Here is a 25,746-nt window from a genome sequence, read left to right as displayed (position 1 = left end):
CAGGGGAGTGTTCCTCAATATAGCCCGGGTGTGATACCACCAGTGCTCACACAGGCTGTAGGTCAAGCAGCTCTTCCATCCTACCACTGTCAACACGTCACTGCCTTTAGAAAAGGCAGTGTGACTTTGCAGAGCCTGTGGCTGAATATTGTGGGGTGAATTTGAAATAAAGATATTCAAACCCATGTCCTTAAGATGGATTGATTTCTTCACCTGCAAAAAAGGATCCATGTGGCTGGACAGTCCTTTGATTGCCTGCCCTTAGACTGCAGTTGGGAATACCTTTCTTGATGCACAGATACTGGTTTAAATCCAAAACTAACAGTGCTGTCCTGTTGCTACAGAAATTCTTATCAGGCACAGCGTAGTGGATGCAGGGTAGTGTTTCAAACCTTATTTCTGATGTGCCCGGGACTTTGTGCTCAGGAAGTCCAGGGTGTCAAAGCTGAAGGACCAAGCTGTTTGTTTGCTATCAGTACTGGAGTGGAACAGGAGGGTTGCAGGAGTCTTTGACTGATGGGAGGTGGGAAGTCAGGAGCTTCAGTTTTGTTTGTTTTCCTTAAGTACTTGCAATGACCTTGCTGATCATCTTTTTATAAACGTTCTATCTCTCTATCATCAAAAGTCAAAATTTTAACTTCAGTACTGTAAGGTGCTTCCTGACTCTTGTCAATGTGTTATTGCAATATCCAGATCATGAAGGAGTATGGAAAAAAAGGATGAAAAAGGCTCTAAACAATGGAGGTTTGTTAGTAAGTGACCTTTTTATTGTTGTGATTCATTAAGCTCTCTGTTTACAGATGAAATAGTACAAAGTAGTCACTTAGCTTAAACTGCACTGTTGCTAACATCCAGGCAAGTGAAAGAAAATGGGAGAGAGCTTTGCAAAGGTGAAGTGTTGATCTTTTTAGAAACATTGTCATTAATTGGGAGTCCAGCAGAGTATTCAGCAGGAGATTTAATTACAAAAGGATCGAGGTTTCTGACAAAACTTTAATAAATATTGAGTGCATGGGAGGGAATTAACGAGGTTGAGTCTTCAGATACATAAAGTCCTGAAAATTGTACTTCAAAAGTGATGTGCGTGGCTTCTGATTTCAGCCTCTGCTGGCTGTGGGGTCTCTGTAGTTTTATTGATCGTTTTTCTAACCCAGTCACGTCTCCTGCCACTCTGAAATCAATGTTGATTTGGGTTTTGGTTTTTGGTGGGTTTTTTTTCCCTCGAAAAATAACCTGAGAGTAGTATTGGGTATGAATGTTTTGGAAAAGGACTGGAGTGACAGGCAGGGAATGAGTTGGGAAGCATTAAGCTCATCTACTCTTGATTACAACCAAGGCTACAACCTTAGATCTGCCTTTATGACAGGAGTGTTTTTTCATGGTGATAATGATCAGTGGGTGTGAAATGGAAAAGATTAGCAGCTGGAGAAGGGTGATGTATTGCTGCAAACTTTTTTCCTTTTTCCTTTTAGATTAAAAGGAACAAACTTGTTTTAAATCACAGCACTCCTCCTCTGCATGGTTTGCCTAAGGTGTGCCCACGTTATTTGGAGTGACAAACCTAAATGTGTCATAACTGGTGATTGCATGAGAGGGCAAACATTTAATTGATAAAAATGCTGCCATTGACTTTGGTCTTTAATCAGGTCTGTGGATGGAGTCTCTTGTCTAAACTGCCACTTAGGAGCTGTGTAACCTGCAGAGTTTCTCAAGGAGACTTTTTGATAGAGATGAGAGCTCCCACTTCCAAGGCAAAATGTCACGCAACTTAATGAAGTATGAACTTCAAAAGGCGCAGAAAGAATGCATTGACCCTCTCTTAATATAACCTAGGGTTTGGGTACAGTAGGTCCTCTCTTCTGTTAATGAATGAACTGCTCCTCTAAATTTCCCAGTGTGTCTTGCTTTAATCTAAAATGGAAAAAACCGATAATACTTATAATATTTTTTCCCCACTTACATATTCATATCGAGTGATGTCCTACTGAAATGCACTGTTTATTCCTGAGAAAAGCAATTGTGATACCCTCTGATGTTTGTGTTTTAAGAAAAAAAACCCAACCCCTTTTGTATAAATATTAAAGGATTGAAGAAAAAAAGGTTCTCAATACAGAGAGCTTGAGGCTTGTGGCAGCATTCTGTCCCAAGTGCTGTGGCTCCCCGTGCCCCTGAGTGCAGAGAGGTGTTGCACCTGATGTCCAGCCTCTTGCTGTGGCTGAAACCATCTCAGGTGTCACTTGTGCACTGTTGTGTGCTGGACAATTATTGTTCTTCAGGAATCTCTACCAAGGAGACAAAAGGACAAAATGAAATACCTTTGTAATTTTACAATAAGATGTTGTCATGAGGTTGGCATCTGTGGTTTAGTTACTTTTCTACTAACACTGAATTTTTTTGCTTAGTGGCATTTATGGTGACAGAGGCCACTGAGATGCCTGAATATCTGAGGTCAGTCCAGCAGAAAAGGTAGAACATACCTTGCATGCTTTGATGTGGGAATTTCTTACAAAAGTCACCATACAGAAGCCCTGTCTTACTTTCTCTCCTGGTCCTTAGGCAAGAGGAGAACGAGCCTTGATGTTTAGTTCAGCTCTGTGGTTAGAGGATCTGATAAACCTCTTGTCTTTTATTTGTTAGGTACTTGATTTCTTCATAATGACAAACTAGTTTTCTGCCCCACCTTCAAAATGTCTTTGAGTTATGAATGAGTGAAGGCCTCTGAGCACCTTTAACAAATAAAATATTTGCTTGTGTTGCTTGTGGAAGAACCTGCTGCTTGGTTTTAAGAAAGTCAGCCGAGGCGCCTGAATAAACTGATTTTTTGAGAGGTGTATATTGCTGCCTGTCTGGCTCTGCTTTCATTCTCCATGCAAAATGCTTTCCTTAATAAACTGTGCTTGACCTCATCTTTTTAGTTTTTGTCACTTAGATCCTTGATTTAGATTCTTTTCATCCTCCACTTCTCCAGCTCTGGTCTGCCTCATGCAGGAAGGCATCCCTTCTGTGGAAATGGGTGTCTGGCAGCTGCCACCTGAGCTCAGCACCATCTCCTGGCAAGCTCCCTGCTGCTTCTGTGTTCCCCTGTACCTAAAGGCAGACTTTGGATGCACGGTTTGGTTATCATGAGGCTGGTTGCTTGCTTAGCCCATGAGATCTGTGCGATGTTAGCACAGGGTTGTTTGTGAAATGGTCACTTTTGTGCATTTACTGAAGGCAACTTTGGCCAGGAAAAGTCAGACAAGGCTGCCAGATCATCAGCATCACCTTCCTGCAGGATAAGCCCTTGCTTAAATTGCAGCTCAGTGGCCTTTTCTCAACCCTTCTTTCATATTGTCTTGGGACTAAAAGTGCTGGTTGAGTTCAAAGCCCTCCTCCCATCATTATCTATTTAAACTTTTCTTCTGTGATCCTGTTTTGTGGAAATGAAAGTGCTGGTAAACAATAAATGGTCTGGCTTGAAGTCTGGAGCATGTCTGAAATTCTGCCCTTAACTCACCACTGCTTTGCAGCATTATGTGTGAACTTTATTATGACCTGCAGAAGAAAAATGCCAGAGCTGGTACAGCTGGTAGAGACAATGATCTGCTTCTGGGGAGTTGTTAAGATTGTTTCAGCTGGTTTTCTGAAGCTACAGAAGGAATCCTTATATTGTCACACTAAGTTATATTAACATTGGGTGAAATTATGTATATATCTTGGGCTCTTCATTTAGGATTCTTTATTTCTTGTGCTAACTGGTGAGCTGGGTAATGCCTGGACAAACACTGTCTCATCCCCAGCATTGCTGACAGTGTTGCCTCCTCTCCTCTTGGGAGGAATGAGCAACAGAGATCAGGACTTGGGTTTAAGAGGATGAAGAAACTCTTCAACTACTCTTCCTCTGTGGAATGTATTTATGTAGAGAGTTCATAAATATTATGTTGCCTTTTAAAATGATCAAACACATTTCCTATCTCATTCATCAGGTTACATGTCCCTGCTGTATTTCCTCGAACAAAGCGCTGACAGTCATTTTGTTAGACTAGAGTTCTGACAGCAGAGCTGATGTGAGAGCAGTGGTTATGAAGATGTTGATTTGATGAAGGCACGATTTTACATAAGCTCTGAAATCACCTGAACTCCACCTACAGTGTCTCCCATTGCTTCCAAAGGCTCTGCTGCATGTGGTCTCTCTGCAAGTGCTCTTCCTCCGCCTCGTTCAGTAAAACAATTCCACATTGTGCTTAAGTGGAAAATAAAATAACTGTGCATAATTGTAGCTCAATGCTGTGCAGTGCCATCAAGTGGCAATTCTGTTGCAGGACACATTTTCAGGGCTGCCTGTGTTTGTATCGTTGTTTCAAAATGTTTCTTCTAAACATTGCAAAAGTTTCATCTCTGTAGTTGTGGTTGGCGGGGTACTTCTTCAGGAGGATAATGGTTATAATGGCTTCTGTTCTCTAATGGCAAAAATGTCAGTTTAAAAAGTGCCTCAGTCATTACAGTAGCTCTAAGTACTGTAGCTGTGAAATATTTAAAGACTGGTGAGGATATTTTGCAGCTGGCAGGAAAATGAGTGCTCTGAAACACGCCGAGCTCTCTCTCGGAGCGTTTTGCTGTACTGTAGAGGAGGCTGAAGTACCAGGAAAACACCGTTCTTCAACTCTCTTCTGCCTTTGGATCTTAGTGTTCAAACCTGATTATTTTTTTTCCTTTAAGACACATCAAGGCTATTTGTGAAAATGCTCCAGTGATATGAGATTGTTTCTAATAATGTGTCATCATATGTACTTTATCTTCCAGGAATTGACTCTCTCGACCTCTCTGGTGCCAAGAGAGTAGCTGGATTTCTGTTAGTCACTGTACACATTCAGACTGCCTGCTGTATCTCTCCTAAGCACTGCAATTTTGTTGTTATTGTTAGGTGAATAATTAGTAGGAAATACTATCAATCACTCAAGCAGCTGGTGATAAAATTATCTGGTTCAGTTCTCTAAGTGTAGGGAAGAACAGAAGAGGCTTCAGGATGAGGCCAGAGCAAGACATTCACATCAGTTTGGGTGTGCTTTCTAGGAATTGATTGAAGTAGTGTCCACAATTTCTGAAAAAAACCTAATAGTAAGATCAGTACTTGTGGAAACTGGATGGTACTGGAGTGGATATTCAGCTACAGAGAAATTTTCCCATCTTTTGCCTTGACTTCATGTCCATGTGGTGACATTACATGGAGACTTGCATAATTTAAAGGTAAACCCCAATATGTTACTGCTTTACTGTCCCTCCATACCTCCTCCTCCTCTATACCAGAGCTGTACAGGGCTTGTGGTGGAAGGGGCTTGGGGTTACTGTCACTAATTGCTTGTTCAGGCAGTACAGGCCATGGTGGCCGAGGACAGAAAGTGCACAGTCTGGCTAACACTAAACTGCCCAAAAAAATGAAAATTAAATCAATATTTTCTTCACTGTACTGCCAGATTCACCTGAATATTAAAGTTCCCATCACAGTTCTTCGCTGGGTGTTTGCATTTTTCGCAAAAGGGTGAATGACACTTTTCTCATCCTTTCTATTTTTCTCCTTAATTTTGATTTTTTGCATTTTACTGTTAATTTTATGAAGTCTTTCTGTATGCTAAAAATTTTAAGAAATGCCTTGGCTGTTTGGTTTTGTGAAGGCTGGCTGTGTATAGCAGAGGCCAGCACCAAGAAGATGCACTAAGCATCCTGTGAGCAAGTGTTGGTACACAAGTGCTACAGAGCACATGGAGCCCTGTGCTAAGGCAGTGATACAACTAAATTAGCTATTAACAGCCCAGTCTAGTAACCTTCCTGGCTCTGTGTAGCAAAGTGGTATGTCAGGAAGATCTATCCATAAAGATAAATCATGTGTCTCTTTCAGCACTAACGAGATCCTGTTACTTTGATGGATTTCTGTTGGCAGTCTGTAGAGATCTCCTTCGAGCTGCATGGATTAATATATGTGTAATAGTTATAATAGCATCTTGGCACTCAATAAAGATTCATCTTTGAGATGATTGATTTGGAGACTAAGACATGCTCTGTCAAAGGATGTGGGCTGCTAATAACAGGTTTCTTCAAGTGTACCCATTTCTGCAGGAATTTGTGTTGCTCGCACCAACTCAGAGTAGGAAATCCATTCCTTGCTCTCCTCAAACCTTTTATCTCTTTGCAAACAAACCCTGCTGCAGGATTAGAGTCCTGGATTGGTTTGGGATGTGGTGTGGCTGAGATGGTGTTAATAAATCAGCCGTAACGATGTTGATTCTGCAGACAGGCAAGTTGGAGGTGTCCATGCTGTATTTTTTAGCACAGGTCACACTCAGGATAGATCTGTGGAAGCCAGCTTGGGCCTGGAGACAACAGATCAGGACTATTTATCATAAATGTCCATGTTTTCCCACAAATTCTTTTTACCCATAGAGTCTTGAATAAATAGTTTTTTGACTCCACGTCCCTACTTTTCCTTGCATCAACATTTTATCCGTCAATGTGCTAAGCTAATCTTACTTTTAGACCAAATTCTTTCTCACCTTTGGGGGAAGAAAGTGTTGGAGAGAAAAAAGTTATTTTGCCTATCTGTCAGTGTTTCACTCATGGCTTTGTGGTTAGCATTGGAAGAGGAGATCACTTGGCTTGGTGCAGTGTTAATGAAATATGGAAGGTATCACCTTGATTTGCTATGTGGTGGCAGAAAAATATGTAGCATCATTCTGCTCTTTTGGTGGCCTGTGGGCAAGACATAATGGTCTGTGATTGTATTTTCCAAAGAATAAGAGACTGCTTTGCAAAATCTGGCTTTCTCATCGCAGAGGGGCTCAGTATCCACGCTGTTAACCTGAAACCTTTCACTGGCAGGAATAATAGCACTGCTGTTAATTTAGAAAGGAAATAAGGTTAGGCCTGGAGATTGATTTTTTTTTTTTTTTAATTATTTTATTTAAACCAGTGGAGTAATTCTCGTTGTCTTCTTTTGTGTTTGTTTTTTTTTTTTAATTTATTTTAAGAAAAATTCTCTGCTTCATGCTTTAAGATCAAGGAGTTTGAAGTCATTGACTATGAAAAGGACACAAATCTTCCCCAAACTTGGCAGTTTGCCATTGTATTTATTTCTGGAGTCTCTCCCTGAAGGTTTTATCTGCAGAAGGTTGCAACACTCCACCCGAAAGACATCCATCTTTCTCCACGGTCCTGACCCAGGTCACTGCCTTTATCACAGGGGATATCTCGAGGCAAGGAGGGATTTCTAGAGCTGCTCATGTTCAGACAGATTTCACAGCCCTACCTTTGTTTCTGGGGCCTGGAGTTCTGCAGAATAAACTGTGTTTGATGTGACTCCTCTGAGTCAATACTGGTGAAGTTGAGTCAGTACTGGTGAAATTGAGGATGTCTGTAATGAGTGTTGTTATCTCACTGTAACAGATACCTCTGGCCTCCTCCCACGGTCCCTTCCTTTTATATATGTGTGCTGGGAGCTTGCAGGGTAAATGGCCACATCTGGAAAAGGGGATGGATGCTTCAGGCTGCAGCACTGAGGTCCACTGACAACTCACCCCATGCCAGGGCAGAGAGGGAAGGGGACTCAACTGGGTGTTTTGAAGGTAGGACCCATCCCCAGATTCCACCCCTCAGGGGTGAGCTGTTCATCAGCTTCTGTTAACCTGGGAATAGCAGCCTGGAAGACTTTGCTGGACATAGGTTATTTTCTTGCCACGGAAGAAGAGCATCCTGTGGTTTTATGAGGCAGCAGTGATAGTTCTGTGTCACAGCTGACTGGCTGGAGCGCTTAGTCAGACCTGGAAAAACTGGGATCTAAGCCTTTCTCAATCAAAAGGGTTATTCCAGGAGATGAGAGCACTGTAATGTTTGCTCTAAAAATAGTTGCCCAAACCCCCATTTCCTTTTGCAGTTGGGAGCCTGTGTGGCTGTGCCTGTTTTTTTCTGTGTGGAGATGTCCATGTGTCCACGTGCTGCATGTGTCCTTCCCAGATGTCGTTTGCACAAGCCAAGGTAACCTTATGTGGGAGGGATCTTCCAGGATACTCAGCCGAGATATGGACACTGCCTGGGAGCAGTTTAACTGTTGATCTTGTGTACTGCCAGAGGTAGATGGTAATAGATCATCAAGCATCTAAACAATTATACTGTACTTTTTTTCTTGCTTGATGATTTCTGTTATATTTTCTAAAGCTGCCTTGCCCTTGCCTTTTCCATCCTCCAGCTGCTTTCAGAGTCTTCTGCAGTTCTGAGTTTGAGGTGGAATTGTCTCAACTTTCCCTTTGATTTTTGTCTAGCCTAATTATTGTCGGTTTCCAAAGAAAACGTCATATGATTGAAAAGCCAGCTGTTCCTTAGAAGCCATTTGGATGAAAAATACTCGTGTTTGAACCACGATTCCCATTTCATTGATGGGGAAAATCAAAGCATGGGGATGTGAAAGGACTTGCCTCGTGCTGGAATTACAGCCCGATCCTGTGCGCACTGTGTCGAGCGGTAGCTGGGGTAACAGCAAGTCCAACTCCATCTAAAAAGGAATAAATAAAGATACCAATGAGCCTGAACTGAAGGAGGAGGAAGAAATGACAGCTGTGATTTTTGTGCTGTCGTCCTGTGTACACTGGAGCCCTCTTGGGAGCTGTTTAGGGCTTTCCAAAGGGGAACAAACAAAAATGCAATAAGCAATGACCCAACAAGGATCTGATTCATGTTATGAGTAGCGGAAACAAAACCAAACTTGTTACAGTGGCAGGCTGTGTTTACTCATCTAATCCAGCACCTGATCCAGCCTCTTTAATGAGGCATCATAATGCCAACATCCACAACAACTCTTAGAAGGAAACACACTGTGGAAGGTTTCTTTCCTTCATGTGAATTTCTAACCCACCTAACCCACGGACTTTCCATTCAGTAGGTTTTCCTGGCATGAAAAAAACAGCCAGAGTTTGCTATCGGTTGTTGGCAGCAGAAATTTTGCTTTTCTGATTAGAACAAATTAATGATTACTGGTTGTTAGTGTTTTTTCATTAAAAGCAGAATGTTAAAGCGATACTTGAGTGCTGAAGTATTGCTCTCTAAAGCAAGCTTCATTTTCATAAGTATTTTTAGACTCTGTGTGGAGGTCAGTGGGTGGTTAGTGGCTTAAGTAATGTACTTCAAAATTCCCAGTATGAACCATGGGGGGGGAAACCAGCTTAAAAATCACATGCTTCAGCTATAAAAATACAGCTTGGCCTTTTTTTGTGGTTTTGGTTTTTTTTTTGTTTGGTTATTGTGTTGGTTTTTGTTTGTTTGTTTTCAGAAACATTAAAATTTGTTAACCAGCACACTAAGAATATTTTTTCCCTTCATAGTTGATTGTAGAGAAGTCTACCTGTTGCTGGTAGAGCTGATATCCCTCAGGGAACCTTTCCCACTGCCAACTAAACACTTGGTTTTCAGGTAGAAGTCTTGAATTCTGCATTTGTCAGGGTTGTTTTCATGGTCCCAAATGATGACCAATTCCCCAAAATCAGACATTTCCAGATCCTGAAGTGGAAAAGAAAGATGTCTTTTCATGCTTACAACAATTATTTGTTTTTGGAAGGTGGATATTATTTTTAAGGTGATAAGTGATCTTAATTCTTTTGAGTGTAAAGATTTTGTTCACTTCATTGTCACTTCTAAATATTGCTGAGGTCTTAAAAAAAAAAAAAGGCCTTTGAATGTAAATAGTCCATTTTAACAGCTTACTCAGAGTTGCTCATGCTTTGCCTATACACAATCCACATGCCTTTAACTGCACTATTGGAAAAACTAATACCTAAAAAGGTGGAGTTGTGCTAATGCCAGCAAAATATGCTGACAAACAGGTACCTTGTCTGGATAGTTTTGGGGTTTAGTCCTAGTAACAGCATTTGGGCCTTTCTGGAGCAAATAGTATTTCTACTGCCTTAACTAAGGCAAAGCTTCGGAGTAGGGCCACTCTAAAATCCCTTTCTGAATTGTTTTCTGGTTGAAAGCCCAAGATCAGGTTTGGCTTTTCCAGTGCACCCATCCCTTGGTGAGGCAGACCACCTTTTTTCTCCCTTTGGTTTGTAAAAGGGAATATATTTGGAGGAAAGAGCCACATCCACCTTCTTTACATCCCGTTACAACTCTCTGAGACCAGAGATTTTTCAGATCTGAACGAGGGAGAGGGTGGCCTCTTTCATGAATGGACCAAGATGGAATGTTTTCATTTCCAATGGGCTTTAAGCCAAGTAAATATTAGTCGATCCAAACTAGTTTTGAAATTAAGTTATTCTTATTTGTTGGAGCATTCCAGAGAATGGCTTTGATCTGTCTGTACTTTCACCAAAGGGATATTGGCAGGCTGGCCTCCCATTTCTAGCCATTCAGGATGAAAGAAGGGTTATAATAACCACCTTGTGTGGCAGTGATACTGAACAGATGACATTTTTTTGAACAATATTAAATGAATAAAGGTAAACATAGTTCAATTAAAATGTTTTTGGAGGCTGAATGCAATAGGGCTGTTGGAAAGTCTTCTATGTGGGTTGGAGGAATTTGCCTGCATTTGTAACTGATTTTCTTTAACTCCAAAGATCTTGGAAAGAGTGGGGTTTGTTCTGTGTGTTATTTCCTTTCCAAATAAATATGTTGTTTGAATATAAGTTAACAATCAAATTAAAATTGGCAGTGAACAATGAAATTGTTGGTAACTGGGAGGCAGAGATCTGTGTTGAAGAAAGATGGTCTTTTGCTTCTGGGATCTCCAGTCACCTCAGGTACAGTGAGCTCCACCAGGCACAGTACAACTGAGAGGTAGCTCAGGTGATACCTGTAGGTAAAGTAAAGCGCATTATCAGTCTTACCAAAGATATTTGGAGACAACTTAAAAATTCAAGTAAAACAATAAATAAGATGCTCAGTGTTCCACAGTCTTTGTTGAAGGTGGGAAGCAGGGTGGAGGAGACCATCCCACCATAAAGTTCTGCTTAGACTCAGCTGAAGATCCTTTTCAATTAATATCAGCTGCTGATAATTTGTGCTCCCCCTAGACTTAAATGAAACCTTAAATTAACTGAATTAAAATACAAAGAATGGAACAAGTTACTTGGAAAGAACCTCTGGAAGTCACCTGGTCTGACCACCTTCCACCTTCAAAATTAGGTCAGGTATCTATATAAGAAGTTCAGCTATATGTTTTGTAAGTCCCAGCTTAGAGTTCAGGTTATGCAGAACCTCTGATGTTGGGGTTTCTTACATGTATTTACTAGTTTTTTGTCAATACAAAATAGGCAAATTATCTCTTGTGATATTGATGCAAATTAAATTGCTTTTCCTAGAAACAGGAGAGGTTTGCCTGGATAGACAGGTGTCGCACTCTGTGCGGATTTGCTTTCCTTTCACAGCAATTGGACTAGCTGTACTTGGTTTCTGAGTTAAATAAAAGAAAAAAATCTCCTTTAACAGGTATCATGTTAAACACTCAGTGCTGTTGGTGAGTGTTCTGAAATGTCACCTGCATTTTAAGTCTAAGTACTTTTATGTTCATGCCTTAAGGGAGAAAGGGCTTGAACAAAGTCGGATAAAAAAGCCAAAGCACAAAGGGTTTGTAGGTTAAAACTTGAACTTTTGTTTTTTTGAACATCAGCTCAAAACTGGATCCATTTGCTTGAAATGGAATATTTAGTTTTCAACTCAGCGTGTGGACTGGTCATGCTTGAATTTAAAGCTTGATTTATTTCTTTTTGCACCTGTTTTTATTTTAACACTGACTCTATACAAGATATACTCTTGCTACATGGTTCCTTTCTCCCCAGCTGGAAGTCTGGTCTGATATTATCGCGTGAGACCTTCCTAAAATGCACATTTGTGACTCTACAACCTCTGAAAATGCAAACTAGACTCAGTGTTCTATTTATCTTTTTTTTTTTTTTTTTTTTTTTTTTTTTTTTTGGTTTTCTTTCCTGTGTGTTACAGCACTGACCCACATATTTGGTTTTAAGACCAGGAGCTGGTCATGTACTGTACTGCAAAACCTCATTTCTATCAAAACAAGGTGCAGTCCTGCCCCTGGCTAGAGTACCAGACAGGCTGGATCAGAGGAGAACTGGACATGAACTTGGAGGAGGAACAGTAAAAGAAACTGAGGGAGAAAGGGAGGAGATGTGAGACAGAGCATGGGAAGTGATGCTAACATGGCAGGGCTGTATGGAAAGGCTGGAAAGTCGGGGAATTTTCTGCAATAGTTATGTTTGACAAAGAGAAGGGACAAACTGAGTGATCTTAAGGAAAAGGTTTTAAAGGAAATTACATGTGTATTTTCTTGAATATGCAAATTAGAATTACATAATCTGTAATAATAATAATAATAATAATAAAATCTTTTCCAGATTTCCAGCCATAACCATGTGCTCAGTGGGGTGGTGGCAGAGAGCTGGCAACCACAGCTGCAGTGTAAAACTGGGGCATCCAGCTGGTTTTGATCTTGATAGAAAAGGGGCAGAAGGTCATGTTACAGACTGTTGTTCCCAGTGTCTCATAGTTTATATAATTTTTCAGGCTGATAAATGATGTATGGTGAGATTTTGGAGACATTTAAAAGACTTGTAGATGTGGCACTTGGAGACATGGTTTAGTGATGGGATTGGCAGTGCTGGGTTAATGGTTGGGCTTTTTGATATCGGAGGTCTTTTCCAAACTAAATGAGTCTGTGGCTTTATGATCAAATGAAAATTAGTCGTGTAGTAACTGTGAGCCATCCTCTTTCTTTGCTTTCCCTTCTCCATTGAAAACTGAAGTTGGTGGCTATTGGCCCTGTTATTTTCCATGCACATGTATGCATTTCAGGTGTATTTACTGTGTCCTGTGCTGGGTTAACTATGATAACTGTGTGTGTCCTTTATAGGTATAATTTTTGCTGATAGCAAAGATGAGAAAAACTATAGAATATACTGAGATACTGAAATAAACCCTAAAATTAAGCATTTTTCATATTTGGTGTCATTTCACCATAGTAAGTTGCTCTTTTGAATATACCCTGGAGATTTCTACATATCTCTTCCCAGAGTTGGGCTCAAAATATTTTCTACCCTGTTGGCTAGCTGTGATGCTAAGGATTACTTGCATATCTAAAAATTAGGATGGGCCCCAAGTTGTGTGAAAGGTATGTATGAACAGAGAGCGTGAGCCTTGTAGGTAGAGAAGTTTTATTTGGTATGGTGCAATTCTTGGTCATGTAAACCTAACCTTGTTTCTTGTTCTTTTCCTAGGGTGACTCTGTTATTACAGTGCAGCTGACTGAGGAAGATAAAATTGAAGATGATGTAGTTTTTTATTTGGTCTTCACTGGATCAACTGTCCAACACTGCACAAGCACAAGAAAGATTAATCCTGGGAGTCTGGAGACAATTTCTCCTGGTAAACAATTGCCTTTCTTTGCATATCAGTGTAACAGTCTATGACGTTTGGTTAATAGAAGTGGACTGGAATGTAATACTGTTTTGTTGGTTGTCTTATTCCTCATTTACACATTCACAGGGAGTGGAATGGTTTGGGTGACTACTTTTGTCTTTTAAAAATCTCTTTCCTGATTTTGCTAGAATTAAATGACTTTGAGATTGCAGTTATTGAATGTTTAACTATGAGATTCTACTGTATAAAATACACAGTTACATTTACACACGGTGAAAAGCTTTTAAATGCATTAAAGATAGCGGAAGGTGCATTTGCCAGGTTAGAGATGCTGTTGTACAAGTGATGTACAGCCTGGATAGTCCTAGCTACGCTTATCACCTGCTTGACTTGGTGAGGTTCATTGCTGTAGTCCTGGTGGAATACAACCCTTTCCCCTAAAACCTGTAGAGCATTTCTGGAACTCTTGCAGTGGCAGGGGATGTGTGCTGCTTGGTGCCACACGAAAGCCCACCGCTCTTCTTAAGCCTTTGTGCCATCAGCAGAACAAAACAAATCAGTGCAGCATTTCCCTTTGGTGACTTCAGGACCGTGGGAATGAGTGTGTTCCAGGCTGCAGTCCTTACCATTAACCTTTCATTCTGACTTGTTGCTATGCAGCATGTTGCTGCTAGTGTGAGAAAAACGCCTGACATTTTCACTATACACAGTGTAGCTCAAGCCATCAGGTGTTTTTCTTGGGTTTGTCTTTTTATGTACCTCCTAAGTATTGTTTTATGAGAGGTGCACGTGGAGTAAAATTTGGGCTAAAGAGTTTTTTCTGCTGGGAATGAGTGGCTAAAAGTTGGCCACTCTTGTTTTTTTTCATTTCCTCCTTTTTTTTTGTGCTGTTCATGTTGTTCAGTTGGCTTGTGAAGAGAAGTCTTTTTATGGCTACTGATGACTGGAGCCCCGTGCAATCAATTAGATTAGTGCTTATTTTCTCCCAGAAGAGGAGGAAGAAGGGGGTGACTCCTTCCCTGCTTTTGTGTGGTGGGCGTGGGGCTCTGCCAGCCCCGCTCCCAATGACCTCACCTCCCCCTGGGGACCGTGGCTGTGTCGCCAAGAAAGGAACTGAAAAGCTTCAGTGTTCCCCTTCAGCCCATGTGGGAACCAGCGTGCCTGGTGGGATTTCCGGGCGGGAGCGATGCTTTCCTATCATCTCTGGCCCTGTTGTCCTTGGAGCAGTGAGGGATGTGGCCGGGGTGGTGGCTGCCAGGCAGTACCGGGGTGATGCTCTAGGCACTGCCTCTCCTGCCATCCCCAGATGTAACTGAGTCACTGATGGGGGCTCCCTGGGGCTCATTTTGTCACTGTTAGTGGGAAATCTGACTCCCTTCGTGATTCAAAGGGAAAAGACGGAATTTCTCTCAGTTGTTCTTTTAGTAATAATGGGTTGTTTTGGTTCTTTTTTACCCAGTATAATCATGATCTTGTGGCATGTGATATTAGATAGGGATGGGTGCTGTCCCAAAATACAGCTTCTATGAGATAAAGATTTAATGGAGCTTTTGGAAATGTAGTCCCATTCCTGCACTGTCCGGGGCTGTGGTGCAAGGGAAGAGGTCACATCTCAGACGTAAAGCAGCCATGTGGATAACACCTCTTCTGTGCTCATACCTCGTTTTGAAGAAACTACCTAAATAAAAAATACTGTAGTGGTGCATGGGAGAAGCAAAATGGGAAAGAACCCAAATTTTTTCAAACCCTTTGCTCACACTGATATGTTTGCCCAGTGTTGCTTCAGCATTGACTACTCTGATTTCAATGGAACCATGACTTGTTTCAGTCCACCTCTTCCTCCTCCTTCCTGGATGCACAGTGAATCTGTAATCGTGTGTTTACACTGTATATTCGCCAGTTGCCTTGGAGATGGCTGTGGTAACTCAGGGTTGACGTTATTTGACCTCGCTGCAGGATTAGCCGTGAACAAGAGACTGTGTGTGCGAGACCAGCCCTTGTTTAAACACCCAGGCCCAGGCACTTAGCAAGTGCTCTGCAAGGAAACTCTTACAAACAGCTTTTAGAGAAAATCTTGTACTTTGCTTCCAGCTTCGAACATCCTTGGTTTTTCCCTGCAGTGCAAGACGTGTTGCACGTCCCTGGGAGCACAATTGCTCCTTGGGGATGGCTCAGGTGGGTGAAGGAAGGGCTGATTCACTCAGGAACATACCAAGCCTCTCTGCTTACCTTGAAGCACCTCTACTTCCCTCCTGGACTTGAAGGCTCTCCCCTCATTCTTGTTTAAAGTCCTCAAAATTTCATATGGTCTCCAGCAGACTTCAGATGAAGTCCATCAGGGGCTGGGGTCAAAGAGGTGGCTATAATTCAGTTAAAGCTAATGTAAAAACAAACCCAGATTTTTAATTTTTTTTTTTTTTTTACTTTGTCAGTAGTTTTTTTGATGCATGGAGGCATAAAAGACAGAGAAATGACTTGATTACATTTGCTGCCAAAGTTAAGCAGAATGTTTGAGCAAAGCTTTCAAAGAAAATCACATTAAAAAAAAAAGAATCTCAACAATATAAAGTTGTTATAGATGAAAAATTAAAGAAAATGGAATGGAAATATAAGCTGTCAAAATACCTCCTAAATTCTCATTGTATGTGAAAATTTTCTATATACTTGAAAGACTTTACCCAAATAAAAGCTTGCAACTGCAGAGTTAAATGACTGCTGCGTTTTATATAATTACTAGAGCAATCTGCCTCTTTCTTATACTATCTTTATCATTAGATTCAAACACTGAATATATATAGTTCACACTAGTGTTCAAATATAAGCTTTTATTTCTGTACATAATAAAAGAAGGGACTTCTGATTGTACGTTTATGGGAGCAGCTTTTTTTTAATCTGAAAATGTGGCTAAATGTAGAGTCAGCAGTCACTCAAAGGAGAAAACACCTACCTGTATTTCTTCATTTGCTCTGAAGGATGGGATGGGATGATTATTTATCCTGCCCTGCTATTGACTGTGTTAACTTAAGGGAAATAATTTTCCCCTGTAATAAACAGATTCTCATCTGAGATGATCAATCATCACTTCAAGTATCAAAATTAGGTACTGAGATATAAAGAATTAGGCAGTAGGTGATGCTTTATGTGCTTTCAGTAGCTCTTTGCCAGCCGAAGGACACATCAGGTTCCATCATCCAACTAAGCTTCTGTTTGCCTTGATGAAAAGGTACCAAAACCTTATTTAACTATTGTTTTACTGTCCCTGTTACAGTTCTTCAATTTCTAAATGATCTGGCTCAAATTTTCAGTAATTGAAGCAGTTTTCCTCAGTACCAGTGGCACTCTGTAGTTCTGCAGAACAATTTCAAATGCTATTTTATCAGACACCATGTTACGGTGGCAGCCAGAGGTGTAATGGTTCTGGATACTGCTCGAGGTTTGGATATCATTGTTTGCAAAAGCTTGGTCACTGGAGTTTGGGTATTAAGAAAATACCAAAGGTCTGAGCAGGGAAGGAAGCAGAGAAATGATACCAGCTGTGTTGCTGTGGTTAAACTGTTGTTGGCTGCTGAAATTGTGCTGTTGGGGATGGATGTGTCCACTTATGCTCATCCTACTGGTGTTGGTCATGAACTGAGCTTTTCAACAAGTCCTTATTACTGTAGCAACTGAGACTGCCATAATCTTAATGTATTTTTTTTTTCTCACCATCTCTGCTGGGTAGGGAGGGTCACTGAGGCCAAGCAGATTGCATATGGTAGTGTAGAAAATCTGTGCAAACCAGGGAAGTGAAATTTCATTGCAAGACAGCAGCCTCATTGCCTGCCTCTCTACTAGAAAAAACACAACCTAATAATAAAAATCTGCAAATCATGATCTGACAAACAAACCAGCAGAAGAAGGAACGACCTCATCGCCACACGAGTGAAAAGCCCCAACCACATCCTGCCATGGGCAGTGGAGGCCTCTCAGCATTGGGAAGCTCTTGGGCAGATTTGGGAGAATTTTCTTGCAGGAGATGATGTGCTGGAAGCTTGGATATTTGGGTGGTGCACCTAGTGCAAGTTTGTGTGCCATCACCATAGCAGCTCGTGACTGAGCACATATTTTGCTTTGCATATAAAGGCTGGTGTCTAGTGTGTGGGAGATGTGTGGGAAATTTGAAATGAAATTTCGAATAGGGAGAGACAGTCCAGTACTGAAATCCAGAGCTGCAGCAACTCCTAATCAAATAAGTCAAGGGTAAGAAATAGCGTGTCTGTGAGCCAAGTCACCAAAACAAGAAGTAAAATAATTTTATGAGATATAATTGCCTTTGTAAGTACTGTTGTAATGTGTTGTATCACTCTGAGCTCTGTAATACCAAAATTGCTTTTCTCTTGTTGGTTAATCTCAAAAGGTCCAGGATTCTTGTATAGGCTTCAAAGGGAGGAGGATCAAAATTGGAGGTAGAAAAAGAGCCTGAAAGACTGTGTGTCTGCTGATAGCTTCTTGCCTGCAGTTTCCACAGGGTTGAAACACTCCCTTTTACTCCAAATGCCTTGACTCACTTTCTCTTCATGCTTAAGCTAAGGAGGAGAAGCAGCTTCAGTCTTTAAATTGTTCTTAATTCCACAGTTCTCGGGGTTGGGTTTTTTTTTCTTTCCCCTTTCTTTCTGCTAGTTAAAAGGATAGACGAAAATTAATTTCAGTTAGCTTGGAAATATCTTAATTTCAAACTCTTTTTTTACTGTGAAATCCTTTTATATGCTCGTGCTTTATTCTCTTCTTCCACAGACTGTGTTTTCCCTTAAGAAACAACTCTTCATAGAAAAAGTGGTATTTCATGAGTTACAATCTTTGTACTGGTAGACCAAAAGGGTAAACAAGTTGCATAACAAATGGCCACTTGGCAATACCAGTTGTGGATTTGAAAATACTCCTAATTATGAAACAAAACCCCCCCCTAAAATAGACTAAAACAGCATAGCCAAGAAGGCTTTTTGCAGTCCATCCTCTTTGGTGTATTTAATTACTTTAGGCAGTGTAATTAAAAGGAAATGATGCCAGTACTTAGATGACATCAGTCAGAGGAAAAAGTGATTGAATCTGTATTGAAATTATTTAACATGTAATGTGTGGGGTCTTACACTTCTGTAGATTTCTAGGGCATCTGCAGTATGTAAAGGGCCTTAAAAATTCTTTATGCACTCTTCATATTAATAGTGAAAGGTTTAAAAAGAAAAACAAAGGCTCCTGTCCATCGCTGGTGCTGTGCCTATATATTTCATAAGGCTTCCCGTGGGGCACAATTGAATACAATATCTGTGTAAATCACACAAACACACTTCAGACACGGCTCTGATTTTTCCAAACCAGAATTCAGGGTTTCTGAAGCAGAAAAGAAGCACTTTTTGGATGGTCACAGGAGATTCCTTGGCTTCCCTGTCCACAAGCCACCAGATGGCAACATCTCTTGGATGCAAATCCACGAGAGACCATGGGATTCACCATATTTGCTGTCTGACTTTCCTGCCCTGCTTAAATCTCTCTGTAAGACCTCTTTCAACTCAGCTCCACCATGGTAACTCAGAGGATGCAATTAGCACTGGAGTCCTTAGTCACCTACCAGGCAAACCCAAACATGTGCTTCCAGCAGGGCTTTAAATAGCTGCCCAGGCTGGGGGCCTATTGTTTAATAGCTCCAATGTGAATTCTGAAAATAGGAGGTTTGGACAGGATTTCCACTATTGGAGGAGTAGGAAATGAAATCATCTTTTAGTATAGTTCTGTTTAGGGGTGTTTTGTTTAACAAGAAAAAGTCAGAAGAGTTCTACCCTTGTAACTGCACCCCAGATCACTGGCACAGGTGGACAGATCTAAGCTGTACATTAACTTGTCTGCTGATGACTTACAGCTCAGAAATCTCCACCTTTTCTCCTGCTCATTGTTCTGCATCGTTATCATGTAGAGGAGGTTGTGTTATCATGCAGATGCATCTCGCCTCTTCAGGGCTAAGTACAGACAGACCAGAACACCATGTCTTCATTTTTCATTCTTGTATTTTCCCCAAAGCAAGCTTCATTAAGTGTTCCCATTCATCCCCAGTAAGAAATTATTTAGTTCAAGAGTTATTGTCTCCTTTAAAATAATTTTTAAAGCGTGGTTTTACATGAAGATGAGGAATTCACTTTATCACAACAGAATTTGTTGCTGCTCCCATCTCTGCATAGACTGAAATAGTTTTTTAATTTTTGTATTTTTCCTGCAGTATGTTGGCACTTCTCAAAACAGCTCCAAGTTGTGAATTGTTTCCAAGCTAGTTTTAAAGTAACTTAGGAGCAGGAAGAGAAATGGGATAAAATGCAATCCTGCAAGAGTTCAGGGGTGGGTTATTAAAATTTTGTCAGTCAAGCCAGCATATAAATGACCACATCTCATACCGTGGCAAAAAAAAGTGTGAAAAACGGAAGCATAGTCATACACATGACGTTACTCTGTGCAGTCTGAGATGTCAGCTAGGGGGAAACACTGTTGTTTGTCAGAAGAGTTAAAGTTCGAACTCGGTGGCACCAGCGTGACGATGTTCACGATTTCACCATTTGCTTGTGATTGTTATTTTGGCCAAAGAGCCTGATTTCTGTAGAAGACTAAGGCAATCAGCAGGGGTGCTGGGTGGCATTGTGAACCTGCTTGCATAGTAAAGCTCTGCACCCCATACCTTCTTGGGGGTGCACTCACCTGTGTGATTTATTCAGTTAATGTGTTTTCAGCCTACCAAAATGCAAACCTTTATAAATAAGCTCATCTCTTCCTGAGTGTCATGGTTTAACCCCAGCCAGCAACTAAGCCCCCAGACAGCTGCATGCTTCCCCCCAGTGGGACGGGGAAGAGAATTTAAAGAGTAAAAGTGAGAAATCTTGTGGATTGAGATAAAGACAGGTTAATGAGTAAAGCAAAAGCCATGTGCAAGCAAAGCAAAACAAGGCATTCAGTCACCACTTCCCATGGGCAAGGAGGTGTTCAGCCATCCCAGGACAGCAGGGCTCCATCATGTGTAATGGTGACTTGGGAAGCCAAACACCATCACTCCAATTGTCCCCCTTTCCTTCTTCTTCCTCCAGCTCTATACACTGACCATGAAGCCATATGGTCTGGGATATTCCTGAGGTCAGCTGAGGTCAGCTTTTCTGACCGGATCCCTTCCCAGCTCCTTGTGTCTCCCATGCTCCTCCCTGGTGGGGTGGGGGCAGGAGCAGAAAAGGCCTTGATTCCGTGTAAGTTCTGCTCAGCAAGAATGAAAACATCCCTGAACTATCAACTGTTTTGAGCACAAATCCAAAACACAGCCCCACACTGGCTACTACAAAGAAAATTAATGCTATTCCAGCCAAAACCAACCCACTGACACACCTGGGTTTTTTTCACCTTTTTGAGTCAGACATTTTTCTGTTCCACATCTGAGTATGTGAATGAGGGTGTTACAGTCAACCAACCACCCTGATACTTGTAAAGTGCCTAACTTGGTGCTTGAGCCATGTTAGGAGAAAGGCCTGCTGATTACCAGCCAGAGCTGAAAGATGATGAACAAGAGCAATAGTGTCTGCTCTGGTACTGCCTGGAGTTCTTTGTGATCTTGGACAAGTTACTTAACCTCATAAAAACAGATTTGGGCTGTTTTTACAGATGATAACTACTTATCTCCTGAAAGTGCCACAAAGCTTTCCTCACTTTTGCTAATGCTTGGAAAAAGGGCTATTGAAGTTCAGGCATTAGTCTGGCCATTGAGTGTTTGATGTGGAGAGAAGTGTTGCCCCACCGATGGTTCTTTCAGAAAGTTCATGTGCTGGGGACATGTTTGCTCACATTGTTCCTGTAGCGTTTTCAAAGCAGGGGGGCAGAGACTTCTTGAGCAATCTTTCTAGTATTGGCTGCTCCTGTTACATACTGGCTCCTCTTCTGTTTGAACTGTTTGCCAGAAGTCAGAACCTGTCCCAGATTCTTACCCCCGAGTCTGACATCTTCTCAGATGTGAGGAAGCAGAACATCAAAGCCTTGTGAGTGGTTGCCCTTTCGAAGAACACTCCCCAGGGTTTAGCACGATGCTTGTTTGATCCTGTTGGATGAAAATGGATCGTCAGGTCTGTCACCTCTTCTAGACTGCATTTGATATCTGGGGAAGTTTCAAGAGAATAATTTTTGGCTACAGGTCAGGACATGATCTTTTTGTCACCTTCCCTTGTGTTACATTTTGCATCTGGTGTTTAACATCTGCTCCATTCAGGGGAACTTTGTGTACATCCTTGATGTTTCTCTAGTTGTTGTCTCGATGGAGGTGCTTTTGCTGTCCCACAGAAGAGTCGTTTGGCTTTGTGGCAAGGAAGTAACTGTCCCAAATTGTTTCTCTGTAGCTGCTCACAGACCATTTTTTGCCTGTCTCTTCAATCCTGAAAGTCCACTGACTTTCTGGCAGAGTAACTGTATTGTAGGTTATTTTGCAGATGGGATTCTTATGGGAATAGACAGAAAATAGTTTTAAAAAAGTTTAAAAAATCAAAAGGTTAGCTGTTCTCATGCTATTAAGGAATCTTTTATTATGGTGTTTTTGTTGTTTTTTTTCTTTAACTCCTCATTCTAGCAAACTTCCACTGCTCTACCTTAGGGAGAGCCCAGCTCGCAGCGCTTGAGTCAGCTCCCGTAGGCTGGCATGGCCTTCTCAGAGCGTGCGTAACTCACGGCTTTGTGGAGGCTGTGGATAAAACTGATGTCTTACCTGCTCCATATTGGGATGTCCTTAGGAAGATCAGCAAAGCAAGGAGGTGTAGGGGGAGAGATGTACAGTTCTAAGTGGCATTAAAGGCAAGTTCCCCCAAAGTTGTACTGTCCCACCACTTCTCCCTTCAACGTTTGAGGCTTCTACTGTGGGCACGGGCAGGGTTTGTGAAGGGGTTTCATATGAGCTGCTGAGTTCCCTGCCTACCTGTTGAACAGTGATGTATTAGGATGCATGTGCAGTATTTCCAAGAGCAGTAGAAGTAGGTCTTCCCTACCCTTATTCTCTTTAATAACACCCATACTAGTAAACCTATGCCTTCAGTTTTCACATCATCGTCTTGCTAATAGATGCCTGGTGCTGGGAGGAAAGAAATTTTCTAACCTTTCAGCTTCAGAGCCTCCTGGTTCAGGTACTGAGCTGTTGCAGCAACATCCATGTGTGTTTTCCTCCCCGTCTGCACTTGTGTTTGATACCTTTCCAGCTGCATTTGCTCTCCTTAGGAAGCCACACAGCCTCATCTCTGATAATTTTGGTGCTCCCCACAGTGTCCTAATAGCAGTTTTGACCTTTCAATTAACTTCAGGATCGCCTCTTTCAGCACACAAAACCTGTACAGATGCCAAAAGCCTCAGAACAGATTTTCGAGTTTGGCCGAAAGACCATGAAGATTAGGGACATATTTTCCCTTTTGTCAGGGAAATCAGCAGCAAAGGGCCCTGACAGACGAAGGAAACTTTCCCACTGACCACAAATAGGGGCTTAAATTGAATTTTCAAGCCTTTAAAAATAAATCGTCATTTTGTATTTAATTAAGGAGGGTTTCATGAATGTGGTAGTATGCTGAGGTCATGGGCAAAAAGAAGCTTTTCCAGTAATTAGTGCAGGGTCCATGCCATTCTGGCAAAAACAGCCATGACGTCAGTCTGAGGCTGGAACAAGAAACTGTGCCACATAGTGAACTTGAAACACAAACCTTATTATTGAAGGGACATGTCTGACAACTACAAGTGCTGGCTGTGTTGGACACATAGTATATTTTTTCTTTTAAAATTGCAAAAAGGTGTTGTGGGTTTTGGATTTGGGGGTTTTTTTTTGAGTTTCTGAGTCAATGAAATTGCTGCCATGCCAGGACTTCCCTTCTCCTGTTTCCCTGCCCTAAATAAATAAAGTTATCGAACTTCCAACTTTTTTGTTTTGTAAATATGGAAAGTGGCCATTTCCATGTTTTTATTTAGCAGAAGCAGCTTAGTTTTAGTTTTGTCATGCGAACCCAAACAAAAGGGGCAGGTGCAGCAAGGAGCAAGCACAGGGCATGCCCGGGCAGGTTTTGCTCTGGTAGCCATTTAGGTCTTTGTTTTAGGTGAAATTCCAATGTTTTCAGTACAAACCAAGTGTTGTGACAGCATTTGGAGTATGTAGTTTTGCAGCACTCTGATTCTAGTTTCTGATGAATTACTGTAGTCCTGTGGAGCTGGGAAACAAAAATTTGACCATATAATCTGGCTTTTGGTACGTTAGCAAAATCTTCACTGCAATTACTCAACGCTCTTGAGTTTACTTGTCACGGATCATAAATAGCCTGGTCAGATAATGGTGGCTAATAGTTCTTGGTTTATGTTGGGACAGAGAAGAGTTACACATCTTTTCCTTTTAAAGTCTCTAGGAAATACTTATCTCTGATGATGCATATAAATTCCTGAGATAGTATTATTTTTAGAATCGTGACCACTGGTTTTATTTGATTTAATGTAGACTATGTGTGTCAAAGGAGTTGTTCAGTTCTGGTTCTTCCACCCGTGCCATTTTTCTTTTTTTACAGTTTCTCTGGGTTTTGTTTTACAGGCCATGACTGTTGTGAGACAGTGAAGGTGGCACTTTGTGCCTCCAGAGAAGGTCACCCTGTTCTGATTGTGGCAGAAGAGAGTTTCCAGTTTGTCCAGGATGAAGCCTACGATGCCGCCCAGTTTCTGGCCACCTGTGCTGGCAACCAGCAGGCGCTGAACTTCACGCGGTTCTTGGACCGGTCAAGACCCCCTGCTGCAGACGTGGACTTTCTGGATGAGAAAGTGGCTTTGGCGTTTCGACACCTGAAACTTCCAGCAGAATGGAACGTGCTGGGAGCAGACCAGTCCCTGCCCGGTGAGGATTTCTAGGGCACAGTGAGACTTGTGGGTTGGCAGAGAGGTAAAAAGCCTGGGAGAAAGGGCTCCCTGCCTTGGGAACTCCCCACATGCCTTTCAAAAGGTGTGGTGGCCTCTGTGCTTAGAGAAGGAACCTTTGCCCTTCCACCAACATAAAGTACATAAGGCATTGACTGATGTTTTCTCTGGGTTTTCTCTTATGAAATAGCACGAGCTGACGTAAATGGGCAATATTTTAACACATACCCAGAAGGTTTCTTTGTTAGTATATAGCAATGGTATGTGTATCAGCATCACACTATATCCTGACAAAAACCTGTGTGTAAAAAGTCTTGATGCTCCTGGAAATATCCTTGTGCCACAAATCTGTTGCTTTTGCTAAATGTTGGTTTTACAGACCAGGTACAAAGATTTTATGTCTAAAATATATGTTATTTTTCTTGGAGATGTTGTGGCTCTTTCCCTGAGGGTTTATATTGCATCCCTGATTGTACATCAGCGGGGTTAGCACAGAAGTTCCCCAAAATAAACCTGGACAGTTTTGCAAATATAGGAAGGGGAAGGTGGGAAAGTCTGACCCTTCACCACAGCAGCAAGGGTTACTGTGAGCTTATAAATAAACCTCAAGACTCTGGTGGCTGCTGAAGCAGAAGTGCCAAGGTGTTCTGGATGCTGTGGCATGTACGTGTTCTTGGAGTTCTTCTTATTTTGTCACGGGGGAGTAAAAGGAAGCATACTGGGGGGTTGGGGGACTAGTTCCAGTGTTTACAAATACTTGCTGTAATTTTTCAGGGTATTTTGGCAAATAGTTTCACTTCAGGAATGTGACTAGGAGGCATCTGTTATCTTTTATAGGATGTAGTGGCATAAACACTTGAATAGGACTGGCACGTGGCTTGCCTGGTGCAGCAGGCTCAGTTCTGCTCACTGCAACAGGGTTTTCCACAGGAGATTTTCCTGCTTTATTTTTCTTCAACTTGCTGACTGCTTTTGTAAACCTGAATACATGGACAGGCAATTCTCGTGTTAGCAGACTTTGAAAGATTTGGTCATATTTAATAGTTTCTGGACAGAAATTCAGCAGCTGTCATATGTTTACAAGGAGATAAACACCTGGTATTTTTTTCCTCTATGTGGAAGTCACTGGTGTTTCTTTCTGCATTTAAAAAAGTTGTGATAACGCAGACATCTGTGGTCGAAGTGATAAAAATATGGTCGAAGTGATCTTAATGAAAACTCTGAAGCTCTGAATTGTTACTGATTTTTGCAGGAAGCTGAGATCCGGTTTCTCTTTTTGATTTTGATTATTCTTTGGAAAATCAGCATTTAGGGAAATCAGGCCATAAGATTTACATTGTTTTGTTCAGCCTGTGCTTGTGTGCCTGGAAGTTGTGGTTGTGTGGGGCTCTGAATGCTAATGGACCTGTGGAGCATCTGTGGCATTCTCAGTGAGAAGGGGGA

The 25,746-nt window shown here is 41.5% G+C and overlaps 1 protein-coding gene across 6 annotated transcripts in view; it reads left to right on the top strand.

The window, feature by feature from the left end:
- Window positions 1-25,746, top strand: part of AKAP13 (A-kinase anchoring protein 13) — a 208,124-nt gene that overhangs the window by 64,758 nt on the left and 117,620 nt on the right. For all 6 annotated transcript variants that reach the window (XM_027719858.2, XM_027719853.2, XM_027719852.2 and 3 more), the window contains exons 5-6: window positions 13,251-13,398; window positions 23,987-24,283. In XM_027719858.2, the coding sequence (XP_027575659.2) occupies window positions 13,251-13,398; window positions 23,987-24,283 (445 nt within the window). The remainder of the gene's footprint in view (window positions 1-13,250; window positions 13,399-23,986; window positions 24,284-25,746) is intronic.

The sequence above is a fragment of the Pipra filicauda genome, unplaced genomic scaffold (genome assembly GCF_003945595.2).
Source record: "Pipra filicauda isolate LSUMZ 115617 unplaced genomic scaffold, ASM394559v2 scaffold44_size3831614_pilon, whole genome shotgun sequence".
In the NCBI taxonomy this organism is placed as follows: domain Eukaryota; kingdom Metazoa; phylum Chordata; class Aves; order Passeriformes; family Pipridae; genus Pipra; species Pipra filicauda.
This window is presented reverse-complemented; position numbering and strand designations above follow the sequence as displayed.